Source organism: Nerophis ophidion, linkage group LG05 (assembly GCF_033978795.1).
Source record: "Nerophis ophidion isolate RoL-2023_Sa linkage group LG05, RoL_Noph_v1.0, whole genome shotgun sequence".
NCBI classification, from domain to species: domain Eukaryota; kingdom Metazoa; phylum Chordata; class Actinopteri; order Syngnathiformes; family Syngnathidae; genus Nerophis; species Nerophis ophidion.
This window is the reverse complement of record NC_084615.1, coordinates 65,127,349-65,142,425: the sequence shown is the minus strand read 5'-3', so window position 1 is coordinate 65,142,425 and position 15,077 is coordinate 65,127,349. Positions and strand designations below refer to the sequence as shown.

The 15,077-nt window shown below is 41.1% G+C and overlaps 1 protein-coding gene across 13 annotated transcripts in view; it reads left to right on the top strand.

Moving 5' to 3' along the window:
- tenm2a (teneurin transmembrane protein 2a) overlaps window positions 1-15,077 on the top strand; it is a 719,932-nt gene that overhangs the window by 649,806 nt on the left and 55,049 nt on the right. For all 13 annotated transcript variants that reach the window (XM_061901815.1, XM_061901814.1, XM_061901813.1 and 10 more), the window contains 7 exons: window positions 789-935; window positions 1,107-1,317; window positions 5,625-5,744; window positions 9,158-9,419; window positions 9,695-9,962; window positions 12,191-12,334; window positions 14,408-14,657. In XM_061901815.1, the coding sequence (XP_061757799.1) occupies window positions 789-935; window positions 1,107-1,317; window positions 5,625-5,744; window positions 9,158-9,419; window positions 9,695-9,962; window positions 12,191-12,334; window positions 14,408-14,657 (1,402 nt within the window). The remainder of the gene's footprint in view (window positions 1-788; window positions 936-1,106; window positions 1,318-5,624; window positions 5,745-9,157; window positions 9,420-9,694; window positions 9,963-12,190; window positions 12,335-14,407; window positions 14,658-15,077) is intronic.

Sequence of the window (15,077 nt, the reverse complement as noted above, 5' to 3'; positions counted from 1 at the left end):
GCACGCAAGCAGTGTAATTTTTACGCGCATGGCTTTTGGCACTGTTTTGACACCGTAAGTGCATTTCCCACTGAAGTGGTTTGACATGCAACTCTGTCTCACATGCAAAGACAACAAATCTCAAGATTATGTTTTAATCCAAATGTATTTCATCACAATGATACCATACAAGTTGTTTTCCTCATTTTAAAGGCAAGGACACAAAGAATAGTATAGTGCTTGCTTGTTAATGCATCATCCTCATCCCTTAGTTTCCATTATTCATGCTGGGAGACCCAGTATTGAAGTATGCAAAGTCCTTATTGCTTTGAATGTCTGATTTTCACTCAGTCTTATCGGGTTGATGATAGCCTTGCTATGCTAGTGACAAAACGCACTTTGCTTTAAGGACTTAAAATTATCGAGGTCAGTGTGAATTTTTAGCAGACGACAACCATTTATGCATACACATGTGCACAGTTAATTCAATGCACTTGTATTCTCCCATCTGAAAGTATTACTCTGAAACCACGCAAATCCCATTACATGCACTAATTCATTACGTAAGTGAGGGTGAGATTGTCAGGCATATAGGCAATAACGTTGACTTCCAGGATTAAATTGATTACTGGACATAATTATTTGCCACATGGGTGAACGCCATTGGTTCATCGTTTCATCATAACCATACAAGCATATGCATATGTAAGAATGACAATTCATGAACCTTTTTGTAAAGCATTACTCTGCCTCTCTTCCAACATCCCATCTCCCTGCCCCTAACTCATCTTGCCCTTTTCCTCACCCAGATGGCTGCCCTAACCTATGTAATGGGAATGGCCAGTGCACCATGGCACAGCAGAGCTGGCATTGTGAATGTCAGACTGGTTGGAGGGGTCCTGGGTGCAGTGTTGCTATGGAGACCTCCTGCGCTGACAACAAGGACAATGAAGGAGGTGAACTGGAGGTGGTGGGGGTTGGATAGCGATCACCAATTACAATTATGGCTTGGGATTCAGATGGAGATCCCATACTAAAATGTTTAAATTTATATTAACCGGTACTGTAAACCATCAGCAGTGGCATTTGGTGCATCTCAGCCTCATGTTTGCTCTTTTCGTCCTCAGACGGACTAACCGACTGCATGGACCCTGACTGCTGCATCCAAAGTCCCTGTCAGAACAGCCCGCTGTGTCGAGGCTCCAGGGACCCCCTGCAGGTCATACAACAGATCCCTTCGTCCCAGATCCGCGTTCACTCCTTCTACGACCGCGTTAAAATGCTGGTGTCACGGGATGGCACCCATGTGATCCCTGGGGAAAACCCATTCAACTCCAGGTAAGGCACAAATGACAAGTGAAAATCTGTACTGTTGAACCACGTCAATTTTACCAATTAATGTAATGCAGAGTCGACTGATATCAGTAACACCCATGATAATATTCTGGTAGCTGTTTCAGTAGTCAATTGTTGTTTCCTATAACACAAAAGGTAGACCGTGAAAAAACTCTAGATTTCTCATGTCTGTAAATGTCAATGTGTATGCCCCTTCTTTTGTACGCAGGACTAGCAGTTAGTTGATGTATTTCATTGGTATTTTTTGAAGTAAAAACACTCTAGATATATTTTTTTAAAACAATAGTTTCTACAGCACAGCAGGATTACAGTAAGAGAAATACTTTTATACAAACCCCGTTTCCATATGAGTTGGGAATTTGTGTTAGATGTAAATATAAAGGGAATACAATGATTTTCAAATCATTTTCAACCCATATTCAGTTGAATATGCTACAAAGACAACGTATTTGATGTTAAAACTGGTAAACATTTTTTTTTTTTTTGCAAATAATCATTACTTTAGAATTTGATGCCAGCAACACGTGACAAAGAAGTTGGGAAAGGTGGCAATAAATACTAATTGAGGAATGCTCATCAAACACTTATATGGAACATCCCACAGGTGTGCAGACTAATTGGGAACAGGTGGGTGCCATGATTGGGTATAAAAGCAGCCTCCATGTAATGCTAAGTAGTTCACAAACAAGGATGGGGCGAGGGTGACCAATTTTCTAAGCAAATTGTCGAACAGTTTTAGAACAACATTTCTCAAAGAGCTATTGCAAGAAATTTAGCGATTTTACCATCTACGGTCCGTAAAATCATCAAAAGGTTCAGAGAATCTGGAGAAATCACTACACGTAAGCGATGATGTTACGGACCTTTGATCCCTCAGGTGGTACTGCATCAAAAACAGACATCAGTGTGTAAAGGATATCACCACATGGGCTCAGGAACACTTCATAAAACCACTGTCAGTAACTACAGTTTGTCGCTAGATTAGTAAGTGCAAGTTAAAACTCTACTATGCAAAGCGAAACCCATTCATCAACAACATCCAGGAATGCCGCCGGCTTCGCTGGGCCCGAGCTCATCTAAGACAGACCGATGCAAAGTGGAAAAGTGTTTTGTGGTCTGATGAGTCCCCATTTCAAATTATATTTGGAAACTGTGGACGTGGTGTCCTCCGGAACAAAGAGGAAACTAACTATCCGGATTGTTATAGGCGCAAATTTCAAAAGCCAGCATCTGTGATGGTATGGGGGTGTATTTGTGCCCAAGGTATGGGTAACTTACACATCTGGGAAGGCACCATTAATGCTGAATCGTTCATACAAGTTTTGGAGCAACATATGTTGTCATCCAAGCAACGTTATAATTGAAGCCCCTGCTTATTTCAGCAAAACAATGCCAAGCCACGTGTTACAACAGCGTGGCTTCGTAGTAAAAGAGTGCGGGTACTTTCCTGGCCCGCCTACAGTCCAGACATGTCTCCCATCGAAAATGTGTGGCGCATTATGAAGCGTAAAATACGACAAGACCCCGGACTGTTGAACAACTTAAGCTGTACATCAAGCAAGAATGGTAAAGAATTCCACTTTCAAAGCTTCAACAATTAGTTTCCTCAGTTCCCAAACGTGTATTGAGTGTTGTTGAGAGAAAATGTGATGTAACACAGTGGTGAACATGCCCTTTCCCAATTACTTTGGCAGGTGTTGCAGCCATGAAATTTTAAGTTAATTATTATTTGCAAAAAAACAAAGTTTATGAGTTTGAACATCAAATATCTTGTCTTTGTGGTGCATTCAATTGAATATGGGTTGAAAAGGATTTGCAAATCATTGTATTCTGTTTATATTTACATCAAACACAATTTCCCAACTCATATGGAAACAGGGTATGTAATTATCTGGACACTGAGTTGCAGTGGCAGCAGACTGGATAAGATAAAGCAGTTCTGTAACAACATCCACTCCTCCAATGGACGCAAAGGCATTCCCAAGCCAGTTGAGCCGTGTAATCTGTTCAGCTTGGTCTCCTACCTTGGGATTCTAATCAGATGCCGGTACCACTTCAAATGTTACCTCTTGGTGCAATGTGTCAGTGATTCAACTCTGAGCTTCTCAACGAGAAGTCAGGGATTTTTTTTTACACAGAGAGCAGCCACCCTGATAAGGAAATACCTTTGAGTTGGTTATGTCCACACTGTCGTTCCTTTGTTACCCACTTACGGCTTATGATCTTGGATAGAGTGGTACACCCTGGTCATTTGGAATGAGAGCTCCCTGCAAAAAGAAATACAAATACTGAAAGGGAGTCAAACGCTGGAGAGATGTTAGACCACCAACCGTTCCAAAGACGGGCTCAAATCTGGGGCAGGTAGTTGCTTTTTTTAACTGATCGGCAAACAGTTGATTAGCTGGCGAGCCAAGCATACCGCAGTTGTGTCCCAGTGTTTACATGACTAAAGATTGTACTCACGTGAAAGATTTCTATAAAAGAAACACATGCTCCCGGAGACACAATTACATTTCCGGATTCCTTGTTACACACATAGAGACCAAACTGCATCAACAAGCTTGCCATCTATTCAGAGTGTGAAGCCGCTTCTCAGATAAGATTTTCCAAGTATCACTGAAAAACGGGAGGAAAATGAATGACAAAGCATGCTACGCACATACATCAAGCACTAGAAGCTAACCACAAAAGCTTTGATGAAAAGTAGAATTGGTTCATCCAGATGTCAATACTATTGATACCTAAAATAGTATCCATATATAAACAATACTAAAGTGATTGGATTGATATTCTTATTTTTCTTCTTCTCATCATTAAAATATATTTTTGGTGTGTTTTGTGTTATTATTTACAAACTCAGGGAGTAAGTCTCTGGATACAGGAAAGCTTTAAGTGCAAAACCCAAATTATTTCAATGGGAGCTAATAGTACTAAATTAGTTGTTGCTTTTGTTGAAGTATTTTGTACTATTGACCTTATTACAATTTATAACATAAAATAAGGGAATAAAGAAATAATTTTAAAAATAACTGATATTGTCGGATTACAGTTGTGATTTTATATTTTGATGATGCTGACAATTTTAAGTATGAACATTTGTATGTCCAATACTGTCCCTGTAAATAATTGTTAGTCGATCAATACCCAAATTTGTGATATCACCCAAAACTAATTTATCCAAACAACAGAAGAATAGGTGTTCATTACATTGTAACAGAAGTGTAGATAGAAACAGCAAAAAGCAACCATCTATTAACAATAAATTACCAAGTAGATTAATATTAGTATTGACTCAATGCTACAATGCTATTAATCCACTTCTCTCAATGCTACTGAGAAAATAATACAACCAGGAATTACCCACTATGTTACAGCATATGCCAGCAGCTAAACTAGAAGCCTTTTTAACCCTAGCTTCTATTATAATTCATATTAAATAATAAATTGTGGTATATATTGTAATCGCAAGAGGCTCCAATAAGTATTGTAATATAGATTTCAGGCCATATTCCTACCGACCACAACAAAATTTACTGCCTGGTGTAAATGTGGTATACAATGCCTCTCAATAGCCAAGAACAAAGAAAGGTCATTCTGAGGTTTCCAAACTATGCGCTCCTCAGCTCCACCATTTTCTCCATCGATATTACAGCAGAAATAATGAAAAAGGACAAATGACCTTGGTGGAGACACCAACCAGAAATGTGCCTGATGGTCTACTGGGACTATGGACGCTGCTCCCACTGTGACTACAGGGAGTGCATAGCTCGAAGTAGCGTTCTCCCATGTGTAGAATATGTTTTAGAAGGTTTGACAGTGACATAGTGTGGTTGCAGGAAAAGCCTGACTTCAAATTCATCCTCACAAACTATGATTTTCGAGGAGACAAAAGCAGAGTAGGTCAGTAGCCTCTGTAGATTTAAAAACGCTCTGAAGCGAAGCCCATGGTACTCATTCTTTTTGGACACTTACATTAAATAACTTCAAAACCCTGCAATGGAAAGTAGCTAACATTATAAAGTAGCAACATAGTATATACTGTAGTTTTAATGTATAGCCAGACATATTCATCAGCGATGTCATGGTGTGTTTACGAGATTGATAGGAACTAATCTAGATGGCAGGGGCTGTTGATTGCGGCTAATTAATAAGTGGTTGAAGACCAGTGGCATTAATGAAAGGGCAAATTAAATGATTGAAAGATGGCACAATTAATCAATTCAGATGATGGATGGTTTGGCTAGGAGCATAACTACCACTCTCCCAATTCTCTTTGTCTTTTTTTCCAGTTTGGCATCCCTTATCCGGGGTCAGGTGTTGACGACAGATGGAACTCCTCTGGTGGGGGTGAATGTGTCTTTTGTCAACTATCCCCACTACGGATACACGCTGACTCGCCAGGATGGAATGTATGTACACCAGAGACTAACTCAATAGAATATGTTGGAGTCTTATGATATTTGTGCATCAGCAAAACAATTTAGAATTCAATTTAGAACTTATTGATAAACGTGCCAAGACATATGTACAGATTGCGCTAAAGTGATATCTCAGTTTCATTCCAAAAGGTACTGACAAAGACCCTATCGTACAAAAACAAAAGCAATGTTTACCATAGAATTAATGTAAATCAAATTAACCTGTTCAAAATACCCCAAAACAAAACACAAAACATATTTTATAGAATAATATATTGTTGTAGTTGCAGAAAAGAATGCAAAAGGGATAAATGAACATTTAACATTACTTTGACTTTTTATTGAACACTCCTGTTGGCAAAGCCAGCTCTAAGCTGAGAGTGACAAGTGAAGCGGTGAGCCATGCAGTTGTCACCTACGTACCTTGCGACCAGTTCTGTAGTAGTATTCCATATCAAAGTGCTGTGACTCGCAGCTCTCTTTGACCCTATGGTGGCTTATTTTGCAGTCATCGTCAATAATAAAAGCACAGATGCACACTTGGCACTCAATGATGATTAACAGGTAAACGGGCTAGTTTGTTACATGCAATGTTTTTGTGCAAAACCAAATCATACAAAAAGCAAGGTACCGCTTTACTCTATTACAATCTCACCTAAACACATACAGTATGTACACATATGCAACATGTATTATAACTCATTGTTTTATTTCAACATGAATGATTTACAGCAGTGGTCCCCAACCACCGGGCCGCAGAATATTTTTTTATTCATTTTTATTAAAAAAAAAAAAAAAAAAAGTTTTTATTTTTTATTAATTCAACATAAAAAACACAATGTACACTTACAATTAGTGCATCAACCACAAAAACCTCCCTTTTTCATGACAAAAACGTCCCTTTTTCATGACAAAGAAAGAAAAAAAAATAGATTAAGTCCATATTATAGTAAATCAAAACAACTAGCTGAACTGTCCTCCTCCTGTGCAGCCGCCCTGCCGACATGCACACACATTGTCACTAGCCTTGTGGTGCACTTACAGTTTGGAATCACAAAATAAATCTAATCCACTTTACCTTACTTACCTACTTTAGGCCATGTCGACAATGCTGTGGATACTTCCTGAGTGTTTCACGCCACACATTAGTTGTCCATTGCTTCCTTTGGACTCATAGTGAGCTAGCAAAACTAGAACAATTTTATATAAATCCGAAAAAAATAATAATAATTGCACGAAATATTACAGTTGCTAACCACAGAACTGTTGTACCAACTGAATGACCATCATAGATCAATCAGGTTGCCCAAAATGAATATGCTGCCTGGTACAAAATTGCTGCGCTGCGAGGCACACAAAAGGTAAATGAAAGGTTCTTACACTGAGACATGGTTCGTACAACAATCGTAAATCGAAGTTCCACCGTATTTATATGACATCACTTCCTGCGCTGGCGATGATTATGCATTTTCCAGTAAATTCTGACCAAACAATAGTTTAATATGCCGGTTCTTGAATTTGGACCTTGCGGTTATTCTACTGTTAACATTATTAATAATTTGTTAACTCCCCCTTGGCAGGTCTATTTCTTTCCTTTGCAGAAATTATACTTTCCAGTGGGAAATGTCAGGGGTCACATGGGTTGTCCAGTTCATTCCCTGCAAGTTCAATTGGATTTAAGTCCGCTGAAGAATCAAATTTAGATTCCCTGGCTCCGTACACTGACCTCCACTCATTAAATGTGCAAATTCTTATTTTCTTATCTCAGGTCTTTTAAGCATTGTTCTCCTTCCCTGCAGTTTTATCAGTGCTTTCTTTGCAGCATTTTTTTTTTTTTTCAGTTTGATCAAACCGATGCTGAAATATCCGAGCTTCTGCTAACATAATGACAGCTGACATTGGCTTTCAGGGGCAGTTTTGTAGACTTCAGTGAACGTGTCCTGACCTTAGCCTTCCTTGATGAATGTTATTCTCTTGCAGCTGATAGCCCCAGAGAGACAGGCACCTGTTCACAGCAGTTTCAAAAACGCAACTAATGCTGTTTAACATGTGAATAAAAATGTTCCACAGGAAGCAGAACTGGTGATAACAGTATCATCAAAAATATGTGATTCGCACAAAAAATTTGCCTTAACTAGGCCTGGGCCGATAATACTTTTTGCCGGACAACATATCGTCCTACAATTCATTGCCAATGAACAATTTTACCGTCAGCATTATTATGAGGTCAAACTAAGCACTAATGTAACCATAATATATACAGTAATAACAACAGAAATAATGACAAATCATTGGAAAAAGTCATCTTTTCAAGCACAAAAAACATAGAGTTATGGTAAATGGGTTGTACTTGTACAGCGCTTTTCTACCTTCAAGGTTCTCAAAGTGGTTTGACACTACTTCCACATTCACCCATTCACACACACATTCACACACTGATGGAGGGAGCTGCCATGCAAGGCGCTAACCAGCACCCATCAGGAGCAAGGGTGAAGTGTCTTGCTCAGGACACAACAGACGTGACAAGGTTGGTACTAGGTGGGGATTGAACCAGGGACCCTCAAGTTGCGCACGGCCACTCTCCCAACTGCGCCATTATAACTGGAAGATCAATAACAAACAAAAGAATTTAAAAAAAAAAATTCTAAATTTATGTTTGCAAAAATTACATTTCAATGCAATTCAATGCCTCTTAAAATGCAGTTCAGACCCCAGTTGGAAAAATTGGGTCAGGTAGTTTAGTTTGTTGTTTTTTCGTTGCTATTAGTTTCCAACAAATTGGGCATACTGGCTCGTTCATCCGTGTTGATGGGCTCATCTTGATCACTTGTTTGCAGCCAAAATATTCCCACACCGGACATTTGGCTTTGCAATTTTTCCTCCTAGTTTTTATTACCTTTCGGTGCGTCTCACTAGCGAGGCTCCCTGTCCGTGCATTCTGAGTGTGTAAACTAACAGTCCTACAGAGACAAAGATTGTTGATGGCTAACCAGAGGATTCTCTCCATTTAATCCTGTTATTGAATAAACGGGCTCAGATGTTGAGAGGTATGCAGAGAGTGAACCCTCTGGCACTCTGTTTAAGGTAAAAGACAAAAAAAAAACAAGCACAAAAAACATGGCAATTCATCAGTGATGTCAAGTTCATTTTTATTTATTGTTTGATTAACTGATTTATTGACTATCGCTCCAGGCCTAGCTTTAACGTTTCAGACTTAAAGCAAATGTCCAAACAGAATTGATATTCCAGGCGTGTTTGTTGTTTAATGATTCCTAAAGCAGCTGTGTAAATATTGCATAAGAAGAAGAGAAGCAGTAACCGTGTATGAGTCCATGTACCATCCATCCTCTGCAGCACTCGCCATCTGTACCTCATTCCCTTCCTCTCCTTGCAAACCTCTCCAGGTTTGACCTGATAGCTAATGGTGGCGCATCATTGACTCTGCGATTCCAACGTGCCCCCTTCCTGAGCCAGGAACGCACCGTGTGGCTGCCATGGAGCCAGTTTTATGCTATGGACACTGTGGTGCTTAAGACAGAAGAGAACACAATCCCTGGCTGTGACCTGAGTGGCTTCGTCAGGCCTGATCCTCTTGTGATTGCATCCCCTCTCTCCTCCTTCTTCAGCTCCAAGCCAGGGGAGAAACCCATCATACCGGAGACTCAGGTGCAGTACCACTGACCCCTGGCAGCCGGCTAATCCTCCTTCTGGTTCCCTCGCTTTCTACCCGCTCTCCTTTATGTCTGTCTTTTATGGCTCTCTTTCTACTTTCGCTTCAATAGATTCCCTCTTTCCTTCGTCCTTTCTTTCTCTATTTCCTTATATTTTTTCCCTGCTTCTATCCTTCAGCCGTCAGTGGAACCGTGACCTTCATTATTCCCCCCACTATTCAATCCATCCCTAATCCCTTTTTCTTGTCATCTTTTGTGTTTGTCTTCCAGGTGTTGCATGAACAGATCGAGGTACCCGGCACAAGCCTGAAGCTGTGCTACCTGAGTTCCAGGACGCATGGTTACCGCTCTTTGCTCAAGGTGACCATGACTCCTGCCGTGGTTTCCATGGGTCTGCTGAAGGTTCACCTGATGGTCGCAGTGGAAGGCCACCTCTTTCAGAAGTGGTTTCACACATCGCCCAATTTAGCCTACACTTACATCTGGGATAAGACAGACGCGTATGGACAGAGGGTCTACGGGCTGTCACAGGCTGTTGGTGAGTTTGATGGATAAAAAAGATCTCAAGTTGCAAAGGGAGTTTTTTTCCCCTGCGCTTACTGAAAAGATAAAAACTTTACCAGTAATAGAGCACAGGGTAAGACAGGGTGCGAGAGTTCTAATTAGGCAGCCTGGAGGAAGGATTATACAGTGGAAAACCAGCCTCAAACCACTATGCATACAGCAGCTAAGTGGTTTTTTTCTATGTCTATTTTTCACTGAAACTGCATTTGGTTCACTCAGCCAGCCGGAACATCAGTGAAGGGTTATTAGGCATCAGGGTGAGTTAGCAGTTAACTACTGGAGCAGCACACCGAGTCCTCGGCGGTATTACATTCTGCTGTCATCGCCACTTGCCAGAATAAAGATGCACACATGGACATCAGGAGCATCAGCGTGGACTAAAATCATTGGAGCGCACCATTTAGGAAGTCCATTTTTTCTTTAAAGGCAACTATGAGGATCTTAATCTACATTTGAAACACTTCCTTGTGGTCTAGATCAGTGTTTTTCAACCTTTTTTGAGCCAGAGCACATTTCTTGCGTTGAAAAAATCTGCATGCACACCACCAGCAGAAATCATTAAAAAATGAAACTGAGTTGACAGTAAAAAGTCGTTGTCGCAATTGTTGGATATGACATTAAACCATAACCAACCATGCATCAATATACGTAGCTCTTGTCTCAAAGTAGGTGTACTGTCACGACCTGTCACATCACGCTGTGACTCATTTGGAGTTGTTTGCTGTTTTCCTGTGTGTAGTGTTTTAGTTCTTGTCTTATGCTACAATTTTGGTGGTTCTTTCTCTTTTTTTTTGGTATTTTCCTGTAGCATTTTCATGTCTTCCTTTGAGCAATATTTCCCGCATCTACTTTGTTTTAGCAATCAAGAATATTTCATTTTTTTTTATTCTTCGTTAAGGGGATACCGTTGATTGTCATGTCATGTTCGGAGTCATGTCAAGTCTTTGCTGTCGTCCAGCATTTTGTTTTTGTTTACTTTGTAGCCAGTTCAGTTTTAGTTTTTCTCTTCATAGCCTTTTCTCAGCTTCAATGCCTTTTCTTAGGGGCACTCCCCCTTATTTTATTTTTGGTTTAAGCATTAGGAACCTTTTTCCCTGCGCACGGCCTCCCGCAGTTTACGACATCTACAAAGCAATTAGCTACCGGCTGCCACCTACTGATATGGAGGAGTATTACACGGTTACTCTGCCAAACTCTAGACAGCATCGACACTGAACAACACATAATTTGCAGACTAGAATTGCTGGTTTGCAAAATATATTTTTAACCCAAAGAGGTGAAATTAGATAATCTTCCACGGCACACCAGACTGTATCTCAATGGTTGAAAAACACTGGCTTTGATAACGTGTATTGGTTATGCTTTGGTGTATATTTTGCTTAAATTATGCTACACAGTCCCAGGTAAAACCCGTTTTTTGACACTGTCTGCAAGATGTTTAAAGGTCCTCCTCCTCTTTACTGAATGTTCGAATTAAAAACGGGTGATGTCACAACGTAGCCAGACAGCAAAACCCTGCTTTCAGAAGCATCCAAAACTGGGTGCAAGCTCACACCAAAATGCATGAACTTAATGAATTTACACTTTGCCATTTTAAAGCAAGTATCCAACATTGTTACAATATTAATAAGTCAGAAAAATATGTCACATGTATAATATTCATAAATTTAGAAATGTTTGACATATATTTTAGAAAAATGTCACTTCCTACAAACCAGCTTCTAGTTTAGATATCGACATAGGTGCATTGTTGTTAACAGTGACGCTGAAAGTGAGGAAACAACACTCTCACCGAGACTCAAAGGGGAATTGTTGTGCGAACACACTTTTCCTTTTCACAAATATAATACCATATATACTCATGCATGCATTGGTCTTACCCTCAACTCTACTTAACAATCATTTATTCCTCATCCTTTGTGAATCAGATACTGATTGAGAATCTTCGCCGAGTTGGTAGGCGTTGCCTGTCGGTCCAAAGGTCCTTGAGGCAATCATTCGCAATTAAAAAGATTTCCGATTGATTCAGCAGAATTTGCGAGTGTTAGTTCAGGGCTGGGTACAGGTGTTAACAAGTTTTGCTGCACGTGGCACAATTCGCAGCATAATTGAACTCGAAATGTGATTACCTGATCTATTCTTTATTGATCCATCACTGTGTCTTTGTCTCAGCAATACTGTGTCACTCTCTCCAATATGCAGTGTCGGTGGGCTATGAGTACGAGTCGTGCGCAAGTCTCATTCTGTGGGAGAAGAGGACCGCCATCCTCCAAGGATACGAACTGGAATCCTCCAATCTGGGTGGTTGGTCGCTGGACAAGCACCATATACTCAATACACGCAGTGGTAAATATGAAAGCACCCTGATATGTGTTAGGGTCCAAAATGTCCAACATGTGTTATACTTTTTTAACAATGTGTATTCAGTTAACCTTAAAATAATCAATTCAAATTTGTTGGACTCTTCTATTAAACAGAATAGCCTCTTTGATACTGACATGACAACACCAAATCCCCTACCAAAGGGATCTGATTTACCAGAGGTGTCAAATTTGTTTTCACTGAGGGCCAGTGAGGGTTGGACTCCGCCGAGGCTGTCCTTTGTCACCGATTCTGTTCATAACTTTTATGGACAGAATTTCTAGGCGCAGTCAAGGCGTTGAAGGGTTCCGGTTTGGTGGCCGCGGGATTAGGTCTCTGCTTTTTGCAGATGATGTGGTCCTGATGGCTTCATATGGCCAGGATCTTCAGCTCTCACTAGATCGGTTCGCAGCCGAGTGTGAAGCGACCGGAATGAGAATCAGCACCTCCAAGTCCGAGTCCATGGTTCTCGCCCGGAAAAGGGTGGAGTGCCATCTCCGGGTTGGGGAGGAGACCCTGCCCCAAGTGGAGGAGTTCAAGTACCTAGGAGTCTTGTTCACGAGTGAGGGAAGATTGGATCGTGAGATCGACAGGCGGATCAGTGCAGCGTCTTCAGTAATGCGGACGTTGTATCGATCCGTTGTGGTGAAGAAGGAGCTGAGCCGGAAGGCAAAGCTCTCAATTTACCGGTCAATCTACGTTCCCATCCTCACCTATGTTCATGAGCTTTGGGTCATGACCGAAAGATAAGATCACGGGTACAAGCGGCCGAAATGAGTTTCCTCCGCCGGGTGGCGAGGCTCTCCCTTAGAGATAGGGTGAGAAGCTCTGTCATCCGAGAGGAGCTCAAAGTAAAGCCGCTGCTCCTCCACATCGAGAGGAGCCAGATGAGGTGGCTCGGGCATCTGGTCAAGATGCCACCCGAACGCCTCCCTAGGGAGGTGTTTAGGGCACATCCAACCGGTAGGAGGCCACGGGGAAGACCCAGGACACATTGGGAAGACTATGTCTCCCGGCTGGCCTGGGAACGCCTCGGGATCCCCCAGGAAGAGCTAGACGAAGTGGCTGGGGAGAGGGAAGTCTGGGCTTCCCTGCTTAGGCTACTGCCCCTGCGACCCAACCTCGGCTAAGCGGAAGAAGATGGGTGGATGGATGGATGGATGGATTGATGAGGGTTACATGGCAGTTATGGCGGCCCTGAGAGCCGTGAAAAATGTATAATTATAAATGTATAGGGATTTGCCCCATAAGATTATTGTACATTTGTGTATGTATTTGATTATTATTCTTTTTAAATCTTTAAATTTCGCAGTAAAAAACTGGCAGCTCAGTCGTAACAATTTTACCGTAAAATTTACAGAGCTTTTTTACAGCATATTATTGTAAGTGGAAAAATGGTACTATAGTTTGTTTTTACGGTAGAATTCTACGAACTGAGCTGCCAGTTTTTACCTAAAAATCTATCATAATTTCTAACAGTGTACAATTTGATGGAAAACACTGAAATCATAAGTCAAACAGATATTTATTAGTATAATTTCCATCCATCCATCCATTTTCTCCCACTTATTCCCTTTTTTGGGGTTGCGGGGGGCGCTGGCGCCTATCTCAGCTACAATCGGGCGGAAGGCGGGTCACACCCTGGACAAGTCGCCACCTCATCACAGGGCCAACAGAGATGGACAGACAACATTCACACTCACATTCACACACTAGGGCCAATTTAGTGTTGCCAATCAACCTATCCCCAGGTGCGTGTCTTTGGAAGTGGGAGGAAGCCGGAGTAGCCCACGCCCATTTTGAATAAAAAAAAAAGCGTAAGATGTATGATGGTGTTATATTTTCTGCCATGCTGCTGTACACTCCAGTGCAGGGTCCTCACTAAAAATGTATATTCACCAACAGGGAGAGCAAAAAAAAAGCTCAATTATTACTTACTCCTTGTTGGAATCATCATAAAAGTATTTTGTTATACCACACACATCAATGAATGTGGTTTATTTCCACATCCAATGAAATACTGTATTGAATTTTGGTATGTATGATCTTAATGTGCAGGCATTCTTCATAAGGGAAGCGGAGAAAACGTCTTTGTGACGGAGCAGCCTCCGGTCATCACGAGCGTCATGGGTAACGGCCGCAGACGCAGTATCTCCTGCCCCAGTTGCAATGGCCTCGCCGATGGCAATAAGCTGCTGGCACCAGTTGCCCTGGCGATGGGGATCGACGGCAGCCTCTACGTAGGGGACCTCAACTTTGTACGCAGGGTTTTCCCATCCCTGAATACCACCGGCATCCTGGAACTGAGGTAACACATATCTCAACGTCATGTTGAGATATCAAAAATGTCGAAGAATGATACAAACCCCGTTTCCGTATGAGTTGGGAAATTGTGTTAGATGTAAATATAAACGGAATACAATGATTTGCAAATCATTTTCAGCCCTTATTCAATTGAATATGTTACAAAGACAACATATTTGATGTTCAAACTGATAAACTTTTTTTTTTTTGCAAATAATCATTAACTTTAGAATTTGATGCCAGCAACACGTGACAAAGAAGTTGGGAAAGGTGGCAATAAATACTGATAAAGTTGAGGAATGCTCATCAAACTCTTGTATGGAACATCACACAGGTATGCAGGCTAATTGGGAAAAGTTGGGTGCCATGATTGGATATAAAAGCAGCTTCCATTAAATGCTAAGTAATTCACAAACAAGGATGG